This window comes from Brienomyrus brachyistius, chromosome 25, assembly GCF_023856365.1.
Source record: "Brienomyrus brachyistius isolate T26 chromosome 25, BBRACH_0.4, whole genome shotgun sequence".
Lineage (NCBI taxonomy): Eukaryota > Metazoa > Chordata > Actinopteri > Osteoglossiformes > Mormyridae > Brienomyrus > Brienomyrus brachyistius.
In genome coordinates, this window is record NC_064557.1 from 4,998,872 (window position 1) to 5,013,224 (window position 14,353).

Genomic DNA, 14,353 nt, shown 5'->3' on the forward strand with positions numbered 1-14,353 from the left:
GCATGTACATTCTCATTTATTAACGCACATCATGTACATAAAGATATTTCAAGCACATGTTAATATATTGCCGCCATATTGGTTTTCGGTTATCGCGATCATCGGTTATCGCGATCATCGGTTATCGCGATCATCGGTTATCGCGATATGATGACATAACTGGGTTCAACTGTATTCTGTTTCCCTGTTTCTTGCTTAGTTTTTAGTTTCCCTATTTTAGTTCCTTTGAGTTAATTAGTTTCATCTGTGCCCTGTTTTCCCAGTCTTTGTTAATTAGCCTCACCTGACCCCTTAGTATTTTAGTCCCGGCTTCTGTTCACTTCCCCAGTGGTTCGTTGATTATTATGATTCTGTTGCTTGTGATTATTGGATATTGATCGCTATGATTCTGTTAGATGTATGTTCTGCTTACCCGCCTCTTTCTAATTAGTCTTGTTTATCCCAATTTGCTTTTGACCCCTCGTGGTCCTTTGTTTTGTTAGTGTTTTCTTGTGTTTTTTAGTTCAGTTAATAAACCCCGTTTGTCCTTTGAGCCGCAAGTGGGTCGTCCACCTTTCGTGCCTGCACCATGCCTCATGCTGCTCCAAACCCATCCGGATCCATGACAGAGGCGTTTTGTTTGTCATTTTGGTGTGGTTGGGCTCCTGAAGCTGTTCCCTCTGCTAACAAATTCACAAGCACAAACACCGTAGTGGTCTCAGTCCACTTTTTGTTGCGCCTGACCCTTGACTGGGCCAGGACAATGGTCTTCCCCTCCTCAGACCACTCTCAGCAGGTACTCACCATGGCTGACCATCAGCACCCCACAGGAGTTGCCCTTTCAGATTCGCTCTAACCCAGTTCTCTGGCTATGATGATTTGATCAAGGTCACTCAGATCTTTACCCCTGCTCAATCCTTCTGTATTCAACATGTCACCTACAAGTACCGAATGTTAGCTTCTAGTCTCATATTCTAGTCCTGACATGTATCGTTCTTGCAAGAAAGTTAACATTTTTCGCATTAAATGGGCATGGTCATATCGTTTTGGCTCATCAGTGTATATCACTACATGAAAACACATATAAATAGTAAGAATCAATTTGACAGAATTCCACTTCCTTAATCTCCAGTTCTGTTTCCTGTAGTTTTTTGTTTAATGCCGTTACCATTTATTTGTTTGAATTGGAATTGCATTCATTCATAATTGACACCCAACCCTGATCCACAGTCACATAAGCTTTCCTGTTCCCACCCGACCTGTGTATGTATGTAAAACTCCCTGCCCACAGGGCTTTTGCTTACTGGTGCACTATGATCCCAGCTCCTACTAGACCCACTTCCCCCAGTCCCCGTGTCTCAGCATTGTCTCTGCCATTTTGAACGTTTTGAGATGCAGATGAAAAACATCATGAACGCCAGTAAATAATGCATTTATTCACCTTTTCATGTTAACAAACTGAAAGACAAGTCGTCTATCAGGGAAAATGTTGGATGCACAAAAAGACCAAACTGACACAGTGACTTCACACACCAGAAGCATCGGCTTCTGCTCTCCTGAGCTGCTGATGACTGTAGCTAGTAGCCCTGGTGACAGATGTACCCCACCAGTGCTCCATCCTACCAGTGCTCCATCCCACCAGTGCTCCATCCCACCAGTGCTCCATCCCACCAGTGCTCCATCCCATGAGTGCATCACTGTTTGCCATTGCCATTGATGGGCAGCTTCTTAAAGCTATCAGACTCCATGAATGCTTTGATTTTCGGACGGGCGGCTATCTTGTCAACGTAGCTCTTCAGGGTGGGGAAGCTGTCTAGGCAGGGAGGGCTGAGCACCTTCTGGTTAAGCAGTAAGTCAAACAGGTTGTAGTCTGCATAGGACATCTACAGAAAGACAGGCTGTGTTAGAAAAATGGTCTGTTCAAGCAATCGAATTAGCCAGTCTCAGCTGATCCAATGTTGCGTGCAAGTACTGTGAACTGCAGTTCATCCTTAGGGATATGAAACTGCAACTTTTTCAGATGCTTAAACCACGTTGCTGCCCAGAGACATATTATCAAAAGATGGATTAAATCACTTATTGCCAGTAAGCCACGTTTGGCTTACAATCGTCATCGGTTTTCGTTATATACCCTCCTCCTCCCATCATCCTCTATGAGTGCAAACAAAATGAGCAGTTATTTGCCCGTCGAAAGGGGGAGGGGTATCAGTGTCAGCGCACGTCTTTCGGACGACAAGCCGCTACTTGCATTTCACAGCACGTTCAAATCGCTTTTCATAAAGGAAGGAAGCTTAACCTGGAGATGAAACATTCCACAGTCTCATTCTGGCTTGCAGGTATGTAAGGACAACAGGTGTCATGTCAGGCTTTGACATGCATGAAATGCAGTAACCAGCAGTACAGCTGGAAGTGGGTATAATTCAGCGTCTAGCTCAGCATATATCGTGAGTACGGAACCTATGCAGAAATCGCATGCCTAGAAACATCTCATAAGAGGCACAACGACTTGGGACATGTTTAAGTGAGCATTAGAAGAGATGAAACATCAGATAATTTGCTTGGGTGCTGCACAGTCACTTCTCTCTCAATGTTAAACCCATCAAAAGGCCTGATTGAAATGCTGATTTAAATGATAATTTCTTTTCAGCTATCCAATCAATGTACAGCCCCACAGTCACTCAGCCAATCACTTCACAGACTCATCAGGTGGTCAGGATTTGGGCTGGACTACATGGCAAAATGTTAACACTTCACTTGAAAGGGCACAAGTAACTTGGTAAGCGAGTTGAAACACAATACTGTTATGGTTGATTAATGAAGGAACACGGAATCAGAAGGTAACTAACATTTAGTTTCTGGTTAGTTAATTGCAAGACTGTGCATTTGATAGCCATATATAAGAATCTATATACAGCAGAGTTAGGTCGGCGTGATTTTCTTGTTTCCACAAATTACCTTGTCCCCTACGAGGAATCCTTTTGGGTTACTGGCAAGGATTTTTTCAAAGTACTTAAGCTGGTCTGGAAGCTCCTTGATGTACTTGTCTTTGCCAGTATCCTGTGTAGAAGAACAGTCAAGCATCAATACAGTGACTTTCAGGTGATTTCTAACAACTAACAAATGACCACATGTGATCAATGACCTAGACCTCAGTACCTTGTTTCTACCAACATGGAGCCGGACTGGTTCTCACTTGGTGCCTTTTGAGAACCAACTCGCATTTCCACCAGTTACAAAACAAGAATGGAACAGTAATGTTACGTAGGCAGAAGTGAGAGTAAAGTATCGGCTAGAGATGTGGACTTGAGTTTGCGACTGAAGTTGAAAGACTTAAATTGACTTCCAACCTGCAACTTTTTTGACTGGGACTGAACTCTGGCTCATCGATAGTAACTGGTGAACAATAAGAGTCTGGCTCTGTTGGAATTTCTGTACATACAGTGCGAGTGTACAGCTCTCTCCAGACCAGAAAGGTTTTGGAAAACTCACAGAACCAGTTCTGGATTGAGAAAAAGCACGGCACCGGCTCCAGCACCACACTGGTGGAAACGCAGTAGAGGAGTATGGGTACGAGGATGTAAAACAAAGTTACCTGTTAGCATTTAGTTTTAATTAAACTTATTCTCCTAAGCCTTTGTTGAATGCATAGAATTGGATGTTACTTACATACTCAAGGTAAATCAGGCGGATGTATTTAATTCGGAGGTCTTCAACGCTGTCATTCATCATGTCAATGAGGGCACATTCACCATCGTCCTTCCCATAAGCACCTGCACAACAAATGCTAGAAGATTAAAAATGCAACAGCAAACCTCAGCACATGAAAAAACATGGAGACGTGGACACGTTGTTCTGGTGATGAGCACTTTAGCTGGTTACGATGTAGCATCAGCAGATAGAAGCAAGTTCACAGGAAGTACCATGTTTGCGGCCTAAGTATCTCAGGATGGCGTTGGACTGGAACAGGACCAAGCTGCCGTCCTCAAATTTCGGAAGCTGGCCAAAGAGCTAATGGGTAAAAAAGTTCAGTCAGTAGCTTCAGTCATGCAGGAGTCATTTTCCATGCTGCATACAAGCAACCCCAACCCCCTCTACACTGGTACGCGTGGCCCTTGTGTAAGGTTCGGTGAAGAACACTGCAGTACACATGAATAAAATAAAGCATCGCGTCTGCTCCTCCATAAGAAAGCAGACATGGTCAGGGCTTCTCAGGCACAGCTCCAATGTAGGCAGGTTCACTCAGCATCCTGAGACTTACTAAGGTCTTTTTAAGGTCGCCCTTCATCCATTCCTCATAGCTGACATTGATATCCTTCCATTGTTGACCATGGTCAGTCATCAGCATCTTCATGGCGCTGCAGCGGCCTGTAATAACACAAGGACAGGCTGAGCCTGTATCACAGAGCCGAATTTCTCTCGCCGGGTAACACGTAGGTTTGAAGGTACTCCAGCTCAAATGGACTTTCACTTACATTTGGCTCCAACTACCTAAAGTCCGACAAGCTTTCTTGCCAACCCAAAAGTCCAGCTTCGGGATAAGGGAAGCTGTTCAAAGTGCTACACCTGGCTGATATCTGCAAACGAAATGAGTGCTGTGGCAATAAAGCAAAGCGGCAAGGTCCAGAAAGGAGCCCAGGCAGAAGGTCCAGGAAGGAGCCCAGGCAGAAGGTCCAGAAAGGAGCGCAGGCAGAAGGTCCAGAAAGGAGCCCAGGCAGAAGGTCCAGAAAGGAGCCCAGGCAGAAGGTCCAGAAAGGAGCCCAGGCAGAAGGTCCAGAAAGGAGCACAGGCAGAAGGTCCAGGAAGAAGCCCAGGCAGAAGGTCCAGAAAGGAGCCCAGGCAGAAGGTCCAGAAAGGAGCTCAGGCAGAGGGTCCAGAAAGGAGCGCAGGCGGAAGGTCCAGAAAGGAGCCCAGGCGGAAGGTCCAGAAAGGAGCCCAGGCGGAAGGTCCAGAAAGGAGCCCAGGCAGACGGTCCTGAAAGGAGCTCAGGCAGAAGGTCCAGGAAGGAGCTCAGGCAGAAGGTCCAGGAAGGAGCCCAGGCAGAAGATCCTGAAAGGAGCCCAGGCAGAAGGTCCAGAAAGGAGCACAGGCAGAAGGTCCAGAAAGGAGCCCAGGCAGAAGATCCTGAAAGGAGCGCAGGCGGAAGGTCCAGGAAGGAGCCCAGGCGGAGGGTCCAGAAAGGAGCCCAGGCGGAAGGTCCAGAAAGGAGCCCAGGCGGAGGGTCCAGAAAGGAGCCCAGGCGGAAGGTCCTGAAAGGAGCCCAGGCGGAAGGTCCAGAAAGGAGCCCAGACGGAAGGTCCAGAAAGGAGCCCACGCAGAAGGTCCAGCTGGGCTTTGTTGAATCGGCCTTTTTCTTTTTGTTACTGTATTTACGTTCCCTTGAGCTTTCAGAGAATTAAATGGACAGTAAATAATGCTGATGAAACGCTATTTATTTCCAATATGCACATGAATATTTGACAGCCCAAGCGGTTAACATGAAGAGATAACACTCATTGATACTAAGCCTACCTGAGCTCGAGGCATTTCGTTTGCCAGTATGAATGTCACATCCATAACACTGGAATTACCAACTCTGTCAGAATGATGAATGACTAAGTACCCGGAAATACCTTTCTGGATGAAACAAAAGTGTTTTTAGTTTATTTTAGGGCTTATCCTTAATGGTGTGCATGGAAAAGTCAGAATGTTTACAATTTTATTTCATTTTTCCAAAACTGACAGCTCTGCTGTAGTGGTGGAGTGGTTAGCACTGTTGCCTCTGAGGGCTGGGACCTGAGTTCTAGTCTCCCCCAATATGTGTGCCGATGTTGTCCCGTCACCATAAATGTGTGTGCGTGTGCCCTAGGAACCCTGTTCTGGGTTGTTCCCTGCTTTCTACCCAGTCTCCAGCAAAGGCGTAACTTTGGTTTGAACATGGGGAGGGGCGGGTGAGGTTTTTGGCCGCTTTTGATTCATTAGGGGGAGATACAACCAGCCGTTTTTGAACATTTTGATTTCCCAATAAATTACACAGTTTACACTTTTAATAATAAATAATTTCAATGCAAAATCTATTTCCCCTACAGTACCGAATCTGCACCGAACCGTGAACCCAGAGGCTTATCCCAAACCGTGAATTCTGTGTAACGTTTCACCGGCAGTTAATGCCTGTAGATTAATCGTCTTGGGGTACGTACCTCGAACAGAAAAATAAGTGATGGTGTATGGAGCCACTGCAAAAGAAATGAGAGTGAGAGATTAATCTGCGCCGAACTAATTTGCTGTCAGAGTTTTACCTGTAGGATTATCACGAATAATGACGGTTTCTCGGAAGGGACGGGATAACAAATAACAGGCAAAGGGGCAGTTTGTGCGAGAGACAATTCTGAAGGATACAGTGTCGTATGCTTTCTGTAAAAATAAACGACACATCGCCAGTTTACTTTAGAAGTAAAATTTTAAAGTTTTATGTACAACTTAACGATGCACGTACTGCATAAGCAGACTTAACGCTGCATGCTCTGATCTCTATATGCATTTCATAACGTTTTGTAGATATAAACAGTAGTTGTGTGCAAGATTTGTGCTGATAGCGTCTTAATTAATATATGAAAACTCGCCGGGAGTCTTTCAAGTCTGCAGACTCCTTGATTAGTGTTTATTTTACAAACAACAATTATAACATATTTCGATTTATTACAGTCTTTAGCACTCATTTAGGCTCTTATTAAAAGTCTTAAACTTCCACAAAAGCGCCTGAAACAAGCATATATTCCGGTGACAAAGATCAAACTGAAACAACCACTATGAAGAGTACGGAGCTGGAGCTATTTTACAGCTATTTCATATAGCACCATACATTCAAAAGATTAAAGCCTATGCAATATGCTGAAAAAAGTGCAAAAAGGTTCACGAATGTTGCGTATATTTCTTACTGATAGGGGTCGCCGGTTGACTGGAGAAGTATGAAGGTGTAGCGTTAGTCTGTTTCTGCTGAAATGCGAGGGCTGTAATCTCAGGCTGGCATTTTATACACGCCTCATTCCGCGTTTACTGCTGAATCATGCTGACTATTTATACTGCTTTGTGTTTTCATGTGGTCGCGTTTCTTTGAGGCGGCAATCCTGCTGTGAAAAGCTTCGCTTAAAGTTAGGCGCGGTGGCGGCGGAGTGACAGGCTTCAGGTACCGAATAAGCTACGGAAAAACCGGAATGAAAAGGCGGACGGGCTCCCTCGCATGAATTTACATTTTTCTGTGTCACCGTGACTTCGCAGATCGTACTGTATGTAAAAGTGCATATTTGCACCAGCAGCCCAAGGGGCGACGAAAAAATCGTATTAAACCGAGGTGGACCATTATGCAAGCTTGGCAACCGCCTGTTGGCCCCAAAAACTAGGGGCCCTATGAAGATAGGATTACATTTAATAATATAATATAATATAATATAATATAATATAATATAATATAATATAATATAATATAATATAATATAATAACAAGCTGAGGCTAATTGGAGTTACTAAATTGCCCGTAGGAATGCATGTGAGAGTGAATGGTGTGTGAGTGTGCCCTGCGATGGGCTGGCTCCCCATCCTGGGTTGTTCCCTGCCTCGTGCCCATTGCTCCCGGGATAGGTTCCGGATCCCCCGCGACCCAGTAGGACAAGCGGTTTGGAAAACGGATGGATAATACAATATAATATAATCATTTAAATGACAGCAACATGTCTGTTACTGGCATTTTTAGCGACAGTAGCGATACGATAGCCGACGTTGCCCCCCCGTCCCGGCTGTAATGAATTATTCTACATCGAGACTTCTCCCGTGTATTGGATACCGTCCCGCTAGAATGTTAAACTGATTGTGAACAAACACGTGTTACATAATTTTTAATTCTCTCTCCTAGCTTCCTCTGTCGGATATAAAAATGGCTCAAACGGCCAACTCAGCCCCCCGTGTCAGCCTAGGACCCCCAGAGAAGTTATAATTAGTCCGCCCCTGTTAATGGCCGTCATATAATCATACGGATGAATTATTTAAATTTAACTCGGAGCAATATGCACCATTAAACCATTATACGAGATATCTATAATTGCCCGGAATAATGAAACGAACGGAGCGTCTATTTGCACCCGGGTGCGAATATCTGTGTAGATATTTACAGCCAGTGTCTGCTCATACCCCCTCCCCTTCCGGGCTCATCAAAAAGGCCAAAAAAACTTGCATGGTTGCCTATTGACACCCGGGTGCAAATGGCATCAGTCTGCTATATTCACCTGGGAGTAAATAACCACATTGGTTATACATCCATTCTCCAGAAACCGCTTATCCTATTCAAGGGGACCGGAGCCTATATCCCGCAGGCTATGGGCGCGAGACAGGGAACAACCCAGGATCAGTCTGCATGACTTCCTCACGTTGCTGACTGATCCAGCCTTCCAGCCTTTCCCAGAAAACCCGATGCTTCACCGGCGTGGTTCTGCGTCAGTTTCGGTCTTGGTCCCTAGCCTCGCGAGTGCGCGCTCCAGTCCCTGTCTCGGGACCAGTCTGTATCGCTGCCTTATACTGTACACCCAAGGACAGGCCTTCTGTCTTTTGGACCATTGCCTATACTAGTGACCTCGACTTGTGCTCGGACCCCCTGCTCCACAGCAGTTACATGATTGCTAAGGAAAATGCGAATGGCTTGGGGATAAAAGACACTCCAACCTTCACCCCAATACTTAAATCGGACTGATTTATTTAAGTATGACTCTTAAGTAGGCTACGATTCCGCATTATTTGCGTGGCTTACTACAAAGTAAAAAGTGAAAAGACGACCATTCAAAAACTCTTATCGGAAATATGGGCTATTCAATTAAAATACTCTCTGTGATCCGATCTACATCTTAAACTAGGCTATTAAAACAGGAAAATCAAGCATTACCAGATCAATGTCTATTCTGGTTAATGGTCTTTCAGAAAAGCTTTATATGGAGTTTAGAACGGAACGACGAACTTTGTTTCTACTCTCTTGCACTTAACTTAAGTGACTTTGCTCCCTCCTCGAATGAAAGCATGCGAATTAAGTGTGTGGTGGTTATATTTGCCGTGTACACTGTGCTATTTATCCTGTGCCCACGTGGTGTGCCTGCCCAGTACCTCCCCCACACCGGTTGTAATTGCCCTATTAATCTGATGAATTAATAAAATATGTGGCGTTGGGCGGCATACAGGACAACGCCTTTTGTAGATACAGAATAGGGCATTTCTTACGTTTTCTGTGCGTGACTTAGGCAGTTCGCTGCCGAAGTGGTTATAACTGTCTTTACGGGTGTTTGCTGGATGCTGGGCTGGACTGGGGATAGATGTAAGTCCTATCTGACTTGATCCAGCTACTTCGGGGAAGTTTTTACAGTGATATTCATTATATGCATGGATGTATGTCTGTATTATACCTGTGCAAATTTCAGCATTGTACTATTAAAGTTTGCCAAACCGCAGCATTACATACAATGCGTTTAATCTGTATTGTGCATTTAGTGTCTTGTATTTGTTCTGTATGTAATTTGTATTTGTCCTTTTGTCATGTGCCTTCCAATATCCAGCTGTGTCAACAAAAATTTCCCAACCGGCCATAGTCGTATGGCAATAAAATCCTGATTCTGAACAGCCCCTAACGGAGATTTTACACTGCTAATCAGTCGTTTCAATTCAGTGACAGAACAATAAAAAAATTTGTTCTGTGGCAGTTTTCCTTTTTTGGCATACAAACTAAAGAATGGTAAAGAATAAGTGTACCAGGAACAAGGGCAGAGGATATTTCTGCGTAGGTGAATGTCTGAGTATGTAATTTGCTTTATGCTGAGATAAATATATGGAGGGGGCTTACTGCACACAGCAAATAAAGATTGTTATAGAAAAACAATGGGCTCGTCCGGGATTTGAACCCGGGACCTCTCGCACCCAAAGCGAGAATCATACCCCTAGACCAACGAGCCGCACATTTGCCTTACCAATGTTTTAGATTTGAATATCATCTGTCTTACAAAATTATCTGTCTATAACCTATAAGGAAATTTTATTCATGAGTCAAGTTATTGTTTTCCCAGGTTTGTTTAAGCGAAATTTGGTCTGTAACCTAAACATAGCGAAACAGCGTTTGGTTGACTACCTTTGAAAACTGTTTTTTAAATGCATATGTATATCATTGTCAAAGTTTCAAACTCTATTAAGGAATTAAATGGTGATTATAAACAATATGACTGTTTTATTGTACAATTAATTCTACACTATTGTACATGATAAAATGCCTATTCAATATAAATATCCTTGTCCGTGGGATTTTCTTTCGCTAGGGGATGTAGCTCAGTGGTAGAGCGCATGCTTTGCATGTATGAGGCCCCGGGTTCAATCCCCGGCATCTCCACTTTTATTATGCCTAGGCCTGATTATTTGATAAGCTGTGAAACGAAAAAATTGTTAATTTGTAATATTCATTTAAATTTAATTTACCAGATTGAATATGATGCATTATTTTGAAAATCATAAATGTGTTATCTGCTTAAGTATTCTAATTATTTTTAATTACATCAATCCACCCATCCAACCACTCTCTTATTCTGATTTTCCCAAAATAAAATGTTAGTCTGTACGGAAAGGAACAGTGAATCTTTTATTCGAAAACCTTTGACCAAAGCTGTTTTTTTTCCACTGTTAAAAGTTAAATTTGCTGCCACTTGGGGGCACCAAAATACAAAATATCATTTTAAAGCATTTCCTTTAACCGAAGCCTACTTTTAAGAAGAGGATTTCGTGTAATGTGTATTTAACCTTCACTCTTTGTAATCTATTAGAATTATTAAATGCTTAAAAGCATGTCTGGCCATTTCCATTAATAAAAACTGCAACTATTTGTAAAATGTTATTCATCTCCTAAAAAAGACATATGAAATAGCAGTTTGCCACCTGGGCTGGGACCCTCATTTACCTGTAGCTGTTTGGGACAAACTCAGGTGGTCGGGACCCTCATTTACCTGTAGCTGTTTGGGTCAAACTCAGGTGGCCGGGACCCTCATTTACCTGTAGCTGTTTGGGACAAACTCAGGTGGTCGGGACCCTCATTTACCTGTAGCTGTTTGGGACAAACTCAGGAGGCCGGGACCCTCATTTACCTGTAGCTGCTTGGGTCAAACTCAGGTTGCCGGGACCCTCATTTACCTGTAGCTGTTTGGGTCAAACTCAGGTTGCCGGGACCCTCATTTACCTGTAGCTGTTTGGGTCAAACTCAGGTTGCTGGGACCCTCATTTCCTGTAGCTGTTTGGGTCAAACTCAGGTGGCCGGGACCCTCATTTACTTGTAGCTGTTTGGGACAAACTCAGGTCGCCAGGACCCTCATTTACCCGTAGTTATTTGGATTAAACTCAGGTGGCCGGGATCCTCATTTACCTGTAGCCTAATGAAATAAAAGCATCTTCGGAACAAATGGCCAGACACTGAAACATTATCTGTAGCTCGGACACCTGTCCTGTTTATCCCTGCACATTTTTCTTCTCTGTTAATGCTAAAATGGTATCTCTTGTTTATTTTTGTCATTTAAGTTGTTTTTTGTTTTTTGCATTATGCATGCATGAAAGTGTAGAAAATTTTGTTAAAGTGTATTTTCAAATGTAAGCCCCACTTTCAAATATTTTGAAATAAGTATCGCGTGGACCTCGGGGGCGGTGCCTCTGGATTGGCAGACCGGGGTGGTGGTCCCCCTCTTCAAGAAAGGGGACCAGAGGATGTTTTCCAACTATAGGGGGCCACACTCCTCAACCTCCCTGGTAAGGTCTATTCGGGGGTTCTGGAGAGGACGGTCGGTCAGATAGTCGAACCTCGGATTCAGGAGGAGCAGTGTAGTTTTTGCTCTGGTTGTGGAACAGTGGACCAGCTCTATACTCTCAGCAGGGTCCTGGAGGGTGCGTGGGAGTTTGCCCAACCATGCTACATGCTGCTTTGTAGACTTGGAGAAGGCATTCGACCGTGTCCCTTGGGGAGTCCTGTGGGGGGTGCTCTGGGAGTATGGGGTGCCGGGCTGCCTTACAAGGGCTGTGCTGTGAGACCAGTGCTAGAGCTTGGTCCTCATTGTCGGCCCCAGGGAAGACCCGGGACACGCTGGAGGGATTATGTCTCTCGGCTGGCCTGGGAACGCCTTGGGATTTCCCCGGACAAGCTGGATGAAGTGGCCGGGGAAAGGTAAGTCTGGGTTTCCCTGCTGAGACTGCTGCCGCTGTGACCCGACCTTGGATAAGTGGGTGGATGGGTGGATGGATGGATGGACCTTTACGCGGCCCCTGTCATTCAGGGCTCTCCCCTTTTATGGCCCTCCCACCCAGTGACGCTGGTGTACGGAAAGCTGCATCCATTGGAACACCGTCAGCACGCTGCATAAACACACAAGGCGTCTGTGTTTGCTCTCCAAGCCTTGAGCAGCTCCACATCTTCTTGGTCCAACAAGGAGCTCCTGCTCGATCCTCTTCCTAGGTATCATGGCTGAGTATTTTTCCCCTGTGCAACACTGACATTTTCAGACTCCAACCAGCTTGCGATTTCATCCAGCAGAATTCACATCGTGTTAGAACTGACAGATGCTATACGTTTTATTTATGTTCAACAAAAATAAATAAATAAATAAACAGATTCTAGAAATGCCACTCAATTCTCGTGCTTTAATTCGATTTCCCAGTACATATGTATTTTGCCTAGGTGCATTTACAAAACAGAAGCAAACATATTTACATATTTTCATTTTTTGCATTTTATTGAGATTAAAATACGGTACATCATTGTTAGTTAAAAATCTCAAATGAAACAAATGTCCTGCCAGTTGATTGATCACAGAAATGCTTCAGCAGAATCAGGAGCATTCTGCTAAAATAGCTGTTAGGGACAAGAACGACAGTTCTATTCAGGCCCTTTGAACCCCAACCAGCAGCCATTTTTCCTTTAAAATCATGTTCAGCTCATAAACAACAGCTGTTACTTTTAGTATAGCTAGAAAAGAAATGGTCTTTTGAATAAGGGGTCTTTTTCAAGAGCAAAACAAACACAATCCACATAATTAAGTAACCAAACCTGGCCACACCCTCTCTTGTTTTCCTATTATTTATAAACTTAAAACTCTCAGATGTTTTCAGTAACTGCAATGTTAGAGCACAAATTCATGTACAGAGATTGCTATATATTTATATATAATACAAAACTATACTTTTGCACATTTCTTGACTGTTTACCTCAAGCCTTGACACATTTAACCTGCATAGATTATTTCAATAGAAAAGTTTAGCAGTTTTGCTACAGTGAACTGCATTTTTGTGTGTGTGTGTGTGGGGGGGGTGTAATTCTTCAGTTCAACAAGATTAAAGCCTTATTTTAAGCAAAGATTATAGGAGTAAAACAGTACTATACTTTACAGTAATCAGTTATGGAACTAAGCTCATTAATAAAAGAAAACCATCCATAAACAAAACAAAACACTGTAGGAAGTCCTATTTTTTTTAACACAACACAAGTTTAACAACAGTTTCAAATATAGGCCTAAGTTAACTCAGGGATTCTCAGCTCTAATTCCTGTAGGTCACAGTCAAACTGTTGGCTCTCAATGAACCAGTTTTGTTAGGATAAATAATCGTTTCACTCTGAATAAGAAGAAGAATAACCATTTAACAAATACAATCACTTAGGATACTTTATGAAAGCTTCTTTATACCGCGAAACACAGCTGTGGTTTTCATTTATACATTTGATGCTTCATATAAAATATAAACGAAACTGAAAACATTTACAAGACAAAAATCACAATGCATTTTTATAGGAAATTCTAAAATATTTGCATTGCTTATAAAATGCAATATAATCCACTATATCGCTTTAAAAAGGGCTTAAGTTCATGAAGTATTTTACAAATAAATAAAAATAAATAAGTAGTCATGTAAATGGCTTGCAAATCATCCCGTTAGATCAATAATCGAACAGTTGAAAGTTTATCTTAAATCATGACTTACAATTTCTTATTGCCATACTTTGTGCTGTATAATCAAGTATATGCGTGAAACGTTACACAAACTGTACGCTGTATTACACTGAGTGCTTAAGAAAGTTAAACAACTTCCTACCGCGTGATTGTTCTTTGAGATGTTCTGTGCTGCCTTCCCTCCACCTTTCGGTTCTATTGCAGAACTCCAGAACCACACCAGGTAGGAATCAAACAGCAAAGTACTGCACGGAAATAATCGGGGGGGATTAAATGGCCTTACATCCTGTTAGCGAGGATTTATAACATAGCAGCTTGTGTCTGGACTGCAGAAAGCGAGCGGTCCTCATGAACCGGGCAGGAGAGGCGTGTTCGGGTGACCGCATGCTCACTGGGGGGGG

At 43.3% G+C, this 14,353-nt stretch overlaps 1 protein-coding gene, 1 long non-coding RNA gene and 2 other non-coding genes across 6 annotated transcripts; 2 read left to right on the forward strand and 2 right to left on the reverse strand.

Annotated features, from left to right (window-relative positions):
- Nucleotides 1-1,395: 1,395 nt before the first annotated feature.
- Nucleotides 1,396-14,318, reverse strand: LOC125720700 (glutathione S-transferase P-like). 2 transcript variants are annotated; one of them, XM_048996456.1, is made up of 7 exons: nucleotides 14,095-14,318; nucleotides 6,156-6,191; nucleotides 4,238-4,344; nucleotides 3,900-3,987; nucleotides 3,646-3,749; nucleotides 2,935-3,036; nucleotides 1,396-1,862 (listed from the first exon to the last, which is right to left on the reverse strand). In XM_048996456.1, the coding sequence occupies exons 3-7, from the start codon at nucleotides 4,328-4,330 to the stop codon at nucleotides 1,674-1,676; spliced, it is 576 nt and encodes a 191-aa protein (XP_048852413.1). In that variant the 5' UTR covers nucleotides 4,331-4,344; nucleotides 6,156-6,191; nucleotides 14,095-14,318; the 3' UTR covers nucleotides 1,396-1,673. The 2 variants fall into 2 exon arrangements, with proteins under 2 accessions (XP_048852413.1, XP_048852412.1); XM_048996455.1 differs by lacking the exon at nucleotides 14,095-14,318 and adding an exon at nucleotides 6,894-7,080.
- On the forward strand, nucleotides 4,362-5,424 carry LOC125720701 (uncharacterized). 2 transcript variants are annotated; one of them, XR_007385545.1, is made up of 3 exons: nucleotides 4,362-4,747; nucleotides 4,798-4,847; nucleotides 5,298-5,424. It is a non-coding gene; the product is annotated as an uncharacterized LOC125720701 (long non-coding RNA). The 2 variants fall into 2 exon arrangements; XR_007385544.1 differs by having other exon boundaries at nucleotides 4,362-4,722.
- On the reverse strand, nucleotides 9,867-9,938 carry trnap-ugg (transfer RNA proline (anticodon UGG)). Its single transcript has one exon. It is a non-coding gene; the product is annotated as a tRNA-Pro (tRNA).
- On the forward strand, nucleotides 10,295-10,366 carry trnaa-ugc (transfer RNA alanine (anticodon UGC)). The gene has a single exon. It is a non-coding gene; the product is annotated as a tRNA-Ala (tRNA).
- Nucleotides 14,319-14,353: the final 35 nt, after the last annotated feature.